Source organism: Thamnophis sirtalis, unplaced genomic scaffold (genome assembly GCF_051295495.1).
Source record: "Thamnophis sirtalis isolate CommonGarterSnake01/CBP01778 unplaced genomic scaffold, rThaSir2_p1.2 scaffold_7, whole genome shotgun sequence".
In the NCBI taxonomy this organism is placed as follows: domain Eukaryota; kingdom Metazoa; phylum Chordata; class Lepidosauria; order Squamata; family Natricidae; genus Thamnophis; species Thamnophis sirtalis.
In genome coordinates, this window is record NW_028261387.1 from 66,639,946 (window position 1) to 66,648,500 (window position 8,555).

The window sequence follows — 8,555 nt, forward strand, 5'->3', positions numbered from 1 at the left end:
TTTCCCCCTTCGAAATAACTTTCTTTTGGTAACAAAGAAGAATATTTATAGTTCAAGGTTGAAATGTGGGGTCCTTGAGGCTCTCTGAGGTAGTTGTTTTCTTGTAGATGTTTCAATACTCAAACTAGGTAACATCATCAGTGCTAGTCCCTTAGTTATCCTTTGACTTCTAAGGGTTATTTTTGGCTGAACTGGCATTTTATTACTTCTCTAAGAAGTAATTCCAGAAGTAATCCCCTAGAAAAAAATTGGGCAGGGTGTTCTGCCTATCTTGCCTATCTATTGTTCTCTTTCAATAAAAACCTGAATATTTTAATTGTAAACCCAGAGAACATGTATCTGGCAATCTATACAATTTCGAGACTAGATTATAATAACTAAGGAGGTCTGTAGTTCAGTAGTGTCCTTTTTGTGCAGGAAATCTTAAACTCTGCCTCAGGTGTTTCCAGAAAAATTCTGGGGTAATGCTGGATTGAGAGAGTTTCTTGCATCTTTTTGCATCAGTTGTTGTTTAGTTTGATGGGGAGAAAGTGCTTGAGAAACTTTTAACAGAGAAGGGAATTTCAGATAAATTCTCAAGAAGAGAGAAAGTCATTTTTGCATTTTTTTGATTATAAGTGATCATAATCGTGGGGACTCAATAGCCTCTCCTCCCTCCTTGCTGTTTTTTTCTCAGTTGCCTTCCCATGCTTCAGTTCAGTTCTTGCTTCAGTTTCTATTCCTCCCATGAGGCTTTTGCCATTCTGTGTCATAGCTAACAGGAAATTTTTCCCTTGAGAAATTGCTGGAGACTTTCTTTTTCTTATGGAGAAAACGTTCCGTTCATTTCACTATCCACAATAGCAATAGCACTGAAACTTATATATCACTTCATAAATTGGGTATCTAATTTTAAAAACCATAACTCTCCCTCTGCCCTCCTGGCAAAACAGGCAAGTCAGTCACCCATGTTGCCTGGGATTGATAAGAGCTGTTATACCTGAACCCACCTGGAAGGCACCTGAATGGAGAAGGCTGGGCAATTTAGACCTGTGTTCAGGGGTGGGTTTCAACCGGTTCGCGGCGGTCCCCGCGATCCGGTTGGTCGCCGAACCCGGAAGTAAGTAACTTCCGGGAACGGCGAAGGCCCCCCCCCCGCGCCCGCTCCTTACCCGGTTTTGCCAAATTCTGCACTTCCACGCATGTGCAGGACGCATACAGCGCCTGCGCGATCCTCCAGGAGCAGCTGGAGCATTGCACAGACGCTAGTACGCATGCGCGCGGCGCGTGCATGCACACGCGCGCCACGCGCATGCGCGTGGCGCCGCCGGCCTCGTTCCAACCGAACCGGTTGGAACGGGGCGAGAAACCCACCCCTGCCTGTGTTACTCACTGGTGACTGCTGGATTAGACCACTGGTGGATTGGACCACTGGTATATTGGACCACTGATGGTCCGTGAGAAAATGTTGGTGGTCCACACAAAAATCATTTGCATTTTTTATATTGCACTAATTACTATTTATCTTTTTAAAAAATCCATATTACTGGTCCATGGGATTTAAAATTATGAATTTAGTGGTCCCTGACAGTAGGTTTCAATTTATTTTACTACTGGTTCACTCGTGTGCGCACACGTGCAACACTTCTGCACATGCACGTCCGGGTGGGTGCGCGGAGCCTCCCGCCGGCACCACTACCAGTTCGCCAGATCCAGATCCGGGGTGAACTTGCAGAAACTCACTTCTGGTCCCTGAGGTCCGAAAGGTTGGTGACCCCTGTTCTAATCTAAACAAAATTAGCAACATCTATTGCTAATTCCCCATTCTATTCTGCTGAACTGAAGAAGCTTCTTGGATAAGAAACGAAACGTCTTCAAGCAAAAACAAAGGGAGTCCAGTTGCTTTTTGAAAAAGCACCTTTGGGACAACCATGACTGAGAATCCCCATAGACCTCTCCTGTTGGATGCTTAAGGGGCAGGATACGGCTTCCAGAGGTGAGGGCCTCAAGGGGGCTCTTTGCCCACGAACCCCAGAAAACAGAGAAAGACGCCTTCTGAAGATTGGCGGGAAGATTGATGGTCTTCCCGCCTCCAAGGCTCCTTCGGGCGTCCAGCTCGAAGCGAAGGGGCCGCCTCTGGGCAGACGCAGAAGCGGCGGGGGCGGGCGGCCCCGAACAATCCCGACCCGGGCTGGCATGCTTTACGGAGCGAAAATCCAGACGGCGGTTGCCCTTCGCTTGGGCGGACGGGTTCGTTTCCACGACTCGGGAGACAGGAGCGCCTGAGCGGAGCCCACCTGCCCGCCTTTCTCAGCAGGCCAGCCGGGACGATGCTACCTGCCTGGATAAGCAGCAGCAGCACCTGTTGCGAGCGGCTCTAGCAGCAAATCGCAGGACGGCCGCGCAGAGAGCGAGGCGAGAGAGGAACGGACGGAGGCGGCGAAGCTCTTGCGAAGAAGCTCTGACTTTTAAAGCGAGAGGCGGGGGGCGGCGGCGACGGAGCTGTTGTCCGGCCGGAGTTTGCATTGAAGCTGCGAGTAGGAGCTGGACGCTCTTGGCGCTGCAGGAAGGGCCTCGGGAGTCAGCCGAGCTCCCTTCGGGGCTGGCCGAGGAGCTCGGCGAAGATCGTGGCGGAGCAATGCCGACGAAGGCAAGAAAGGGCTCAGGGGCCGCGGTTTCGAGCTGATGTTGAACTTCATCCCCATGCGCTGCCGGAAGATGCTGGGCACAAATTGCCCCAGTCTGAAGTGTTCTAGGGTGCGTTTTTAAAAGCCACCTTATGCTTTGGGGAGGGGAGGGGCTGGGGTGGGCTGGGGTGGGCTGATGGGCAGCATAAACAGGCTTGGGTCTGGGTGGGAGCATTCACCTTGGAAGATCCTTCTGCACGTGCAGAGGAAAGGGTTAAGATACATTCTTGGCTTGGCCCCCTTTTAGAATGCCCATCTGCAATTACTACAGGGAAGTAGCTCAGAAGTGGGTTAGAAGCAGAGGTTGCAATTGGGTAATCATAGATTCTGTGGAATGCAGGATCATCAGCCCTGAAGTTCTATCCTGAAAGGTGGCTGTCCATGTTACTTGGTGTGTGCCCCTCCTCCCCCCACCAAGGAAGGGAGGAGCCTGGCTATTCCATTGTATTCAGAAGCAAATAGCATCAAAATGCATCAAGAATATTCATTATCATTTAAAGGAGTATATCAATTCACCATATGTTATCAGAGAGGAGGAGAGAAAATGTTGGATGTTCTTGTGGCGGATCAAACACAGTGATTGAAAAGGTTGACTTACTCTTCAGATATTGACGCAAGCCACAGATCTGATCCCTCCCTTGAGCTGTTGCTTCTCTGACTTTTGTTCCCCCTTTCTGACATATGGAGAAGACTTCTTGTTTCAGAGCCCTTCCTGTTTGACTTTTGCTCAGGTGCTTCACGCACCTACAGACTATGTGACTGTAGCAGCTGATCTGAGCCTCAATGACTGAATCGTTTATTGGCATGGACTTCCCTATGAACTGGTTGTTTCTGAGCCAAGCATCCTGGGAAACTGATAGCCTGTAGAGCCTCTTCCATGGCCCTTTGAAAGTGGAGCTCCCTAGCTGGCTTCTTTCTGTTTTGCCCTGTGAAAGGGAAGAGAACCCGATCGATGTTGGGAAACAGTAGCAACAACAGGAATGCCAATAGCACAGACTGCAGTGTGGCCTTTGCTGGAGTGGTCTGCCAGCTGCTCTTCATGGTCCTCCTGATCGTGGCCATCACTCTTGGAAACCTGGTGAGTCTTCTGGTTTTCTTCTGTGTAAGGCAATTCCGGACACCCCAAAGCTACCTAAAAGCTTCTTTGGCGGTTGCTGATTTGGCTATGGGGCTGATTGTAGTACCTTACTCAGTTTATCAGGAGACGAACACATTGGCCTATGGGATGGAGAGCCCAGCTGGCTTGTCGGTCTGTTTGATCATTGGCCCTATCTTTGCCGGGTGCACCTTCGTCTCAATCAGCACCGTATTTCTGCTTTCGGTGGAGAGGACCATCACTGTGCTGAAGCCCTTGCACAGAAAAGCTGTGATTACCAAGCGTAGGATCACTTGGCTGATTCTTGGATCCTGGATACTGAGTTTCTCCTTGGCGGTGATACCTCTGCTCTCAATTCCGAACATCACCTTTGAGTACAATTCTTGCAGTAAGATGTGCAACTACGGCTTTCCTTCGGGCAAGATGCAAGAGTCCAAATGGAACGTCATGCTCCTATACCCAATATTTGACTTCACCCTCTTAATTGGCACTTTTGTTGTCAACTCCATCACCTTTGCCACACTCCGGCAGTACCACAAAATGCGGAAGCAACTGAGGGAAGACCCACAGGGAACCCACAGGCTCTCTTACCCCGATGTCACTGCTGCCAGGACCATTGGCATCCTGACCCTGGCATTCTCCGTGTCTTTTGTTCCCATTGCTGTATTTGTTCTGGGCTCTGTGGTGGGATATGAATGGTGCCAATTCTCCTTCTATGCTTTCTGGATCCTGGCATCCAACAGCTGTTGGAATGTGGCTATCTATAGTGTTTGGGACCCCAAATTCCGGCAAGGGATGCGGGAAATGTTCTGCAAGCAAAAGCTGAAAGCCGATTCCCAGCAGCATTCCAATCACTCACCGGAGGGGCACTGTTCTGCCCCTGCTTGTGTGATAGTCCTCAAGGAGATGCTCCGTCCAGAGTCCAACTAGTGGCAGAATTGGTACCTGCTGTTTTTAAAGAGATGATTGTTGTTGTTCTTTTGCTTCAGAGTAGTCTAGGTATTTTAGCTGGAGATTCTGGATTTTTCAATAACTATTTTCCTCTTCAGCTGCTGCAGCTTAATGGAATGCCTCCCCCTCCCCAAAGTATGTACTTTCTTAGTGCCAGATTTTTCTTTCCATTCATTGGATTGCAGCCTCTTGATCTTTGTATAGCAAATGTAGAATGAATTTATGAGGGTGCATTTCAGAGTGTTGGAAGCACATTGCACTTTTAAAAACTGCTGCTAGATAAATATCTTAACACAGAGCAGCTGTTTATTAGTGACTCCTGATCCGTATAAAAATATCCCCGTTTTGATTTACAGGATGGGAATAAAAGAAGAGAAAGAGAGAAAAAGAAAAAGAAGAAACTTTAAAATACATCACATAATGAATGTGTGAATCTCTAGGCATGATGAGGGCTGAAATAATATGTTCTGTGTTCTGTTTTGCAAAATTAATCCGATGTAATGTATTACACTGTACACTTGAAAAACAATGACCTTTTAATTATTGTTAATCTTATAATACTCAGTATATATTCTATAGCATTTATTCAGAAATGTATTTGCACAAAAATTCCCTATTTAAAAATGGTAAAATGGAACTTTTTATAATTGCTGACATTTTGTTGTCATTGATATTTGCAAGAAAGATTATATTAATCTGCAGCAATATAGGAAAAAATGATTCAGTTTTTCCAAATCAAGTCCAGAAGCTCATTCAATAGGATTCAGAATGCAGCAAGTTTGTAATCAGTGTTTGGTTGTACGAGACTGTTGATAGTGAAAGAACGGAAAAATGTAAAATCACAATAAGAAATAGGATGGGTAGCATGCCTTTCATTTGAAATCTGAAACTATTCTCATGCTCTTATTACTACAATTCCTGTTTTGATTGGCTTAAAATAACTTCAACATTTACTGTATGTGGTTGTGTTGATAACAAACATTGTGCATGTGTTCTATGAAGGTAAAATATCCTTGATCAAATATTGACACCGAAATAATGATCTGTTAAAAGGCACACAAAGTTTATTTGTAACAGTTGTCAATACTAAAATCTTTTCACAGGAAACACCTTTTAAGTAAAAGCTTTGTACTGATTGTGTGGGAAGTAAATGGGCCAACGCAACCTGTTATACTTTGAGGTTCAAGGTTTCTTCAGAATTAGAAGCAGCATGGCTTGTGTTGAGTTACTCAATCATCCTTTCAATGTATACACTTATTACACTTACAGTTTTTCCATAACATACACATACACACATACTGTGTGTGTGTTTAATATGTATGTGTGTACACATACATATTACACATACACACACACACACAACTGCCAAATATTTCATAACTCTTTAAATTTTGTAATTTAGAAAAGAACAACAGAAATAGAATACTAAACCTGACTTCTTCAGCCATGGGGGTGGGGGGCGCTATCTTAACTTAGACTGCATTCTTATCCAAGTTCTTGGATGCCATGATGTCCATTGATTCATGGAGTACAAAATCATGTTTGGAAAACAAATAGCTAATGCTCTTTGATACAGGCAAATCATTATTCTGGTTCTCCTTTGCTGAATTTCAGGCATGGCATTCAGCTTTATATTTCTAAGATAGACCATGTCTGAGGAGAGATAAAATGATTTGATGAAGTCCCTCATTCTACACAATTAGAACTTCACACAAATGATTTTTATTGCAAAATTGAGGAACTGGTTTCTCCTGAATTCAAGGTAGTATCTGAACAAAATGCAGAGAACGAAGCAAAAAACAGAGTGTGGCTGACTGTTCAAATTATAAGGAAGTCTTATACAATACAATAGCAGAGTTGGAAGGTACCTTGGAGGTCTTCTAGTCCAACCCCCTGCCTAGGCAGGAAACCCTATACCGTTTCAGACAAATGGCTATCCAACATTTTCTTAAAGACTTGCAGTGTTCACAACTTCTGGAGGCAAGTTGTTCCACTGATTAATTGTTCTAACTGTCAGGAAATTTCTCCTCAGCTCTAAGTTGCTTCTTTCCTTGATTAGTTTCCACCCATTGCTTCTTGTTCTACCCTCAGGTACCTTGGAGAATAATTTGACTCCCTCTTCTCTGTGGCAACCCCTGAGATATTGGAACACTGCTATCATGTCTCCCCTAGTCCTTTTTTTCATTAAACTGGAGTCTTCTTGCAGCTTAACAACTAGCATAAATTTAAAGGAGTCAAAATCTTTTTAAGTGGACTCATGTCATGAGTCAAGAGACTCACAATCTTGAGAAAGGAATTTATATGCACCATGGGTCTGAGTGGGGAAACAAAGTCTGCCTAGAGCAATCAATACAAACAGCATTGCACATTGCCAGTGCTGAAGAAGGCGTCAGTATCAGTTCAAATGGCTTTTGCACAAGCAGTGAAGGACACAACAGCTGGCTCTTACTCTTACTTGGGCCCATGAAATTAAAGAGAAATAAAATGTAGGAGCTGGAGGCATGGATAGTGATTTCAAGAAGCTAGTGTCATTAAAAAAATATGCTTCGTGGTGCCCAAATATTTTTTACAACTGACTAATATCTCATTCCCACTGGAAAATGAAATTCTTCCTTGCTGGAGCAGGATTTGTTAGCAAAACGCCCCTCTCTGTTCTGAACATAATGTTCATTAACTACAGAAGACATGATTGATGCCTGTGTAAACTTTTCTTGAAATCATCTAAAAATGCGAACTACATGATACTCCAAGGATACTTTTTTCCATTGCTGAGTAAGATTTAAGTTAGAGAATTTTCCCCTAGCCTCTTGTAATTTAAATCCAAAACAGACTGATATATGAAGCTACATCTGAACTCCTGAGCATAAATGTTTCATTTTTTCATCCTTTTCTTAACAGTTCAAAGTGTTTTGTACCTAGGCATAGAAAACATGTGAGATGCTTGATTAAAAAACTCCACTGAAATAGTAAATATTGACTTGTATAATATTAATTTATATCCCATTATTTCTCTGGGAATTCAGTGGGTGTCATGGAAGTTTCTCTTCATTATATTCCTGAGAATTAGGTTGAACTAAGTTTATTCTCATCCAGTTAGCGCTATCTCTATGTGAGTTTCAACCAAAATTTGCTTAATTACTATTCCCGTCTCTTACAGGTTGCAAATTCTTGAGTTCCTTCAGTAACCCTTGCAATGTGTCCAGATTACCTTTGAAAATTTTGTAATTACATTAATCTGATACACAGTATTTCATTGCATGTGAAATAATAGCACAAGGCCTTTTTATTTGCACATGTCCTGAAACAACCCACTCATCCTAGTGCCAACTGCTTGCAGTTAAACTAAAATTCTGGAATGCCTATAGTTAAGGATTTCTGGGATTTAACATCCCAATAAAGTGAAGCCTACCAGGTTAGGAAACACCAGGAAATAATAGGCATTTTTCTATAGTATTTCTGCCTTCTGATTTTAGGACATTTTGATCTGAGAGTTGGATCAACAAAGAACAAACATTAGCAGATGACACAACCTGCCAAGCTTGGATAATTTTGGAAGTGAAGCAAAGTCAGCTTTGGTTAGTATTGGAAGGATGACCAACTGGGAATACCAGGGCTATTGTCTAGATTGGGGAAAGGAGGCCCTTTGAGTCATTTTTCCCCATTCCTGGCAACTGACTGTACTAGTCCCTGCAGTTTTCCTGACAAGGTTTTACAGAAGTTTGCCATTGTTGACTTCCTAGGTCTGAGAGAAATTAACTGGTCTGAAGTCATCAGGCTGGCTTTTGTGCCTAAAATAAAACTAGAACTCAAGAGTCCCCTATTTTTAGCATGATGCCTTAAAC

The 8,555-nt window shown here is 43.6% G+C and overlaps 1 protein-coding gene and 1 long non-coding RNA gene across 2 annotated transcripts; both read left to right on the top strand.

The window, feature by feature from the left end:
- Positions 1 to 2,278: 2,278 nt before the first annotated feature.
- Positions 2,279 to 5,820, top strand: LOC148044706 (uncharacterized). Its single transcript, XR_015697348.1, has 2 exons — positions 2,279 to 2,736; positions 5,070 to 5,820. It is a non-coding gene; the product is annotated as an uncharacterized LOC148044706 (long non-coding RNA).
- On the top strand, positions 2,806 to 5,820 carry LOC106538613 (beta-3 adrenergic receptor). Its single transcript, XM_014053145.2, has one exon. The coding sequence runs from the start codon at positions 3,619 to 3,621 to the stop codon at positions 4,690 to 4,692; it is 1,074 nt and encodes a 357-aa protein (XP_013908620.2). The 5' UTR covers positions 2,806 to 3,618; the 3' UTR covers positions 4,693 to 5,820.
- Positions 5,821 to 8,555: the final 2,735 nt, after the last annotated feature.

What these genes read in the sequence shown, in the direction of transcription:
- LOC106538613 (XM_014053145.2), top strand. Translation starts at nt 3,619, where the DNA reads ATGTTGGGAAACAGTAGCAACAACAGGAATGCCAATAGCACAGACTGC.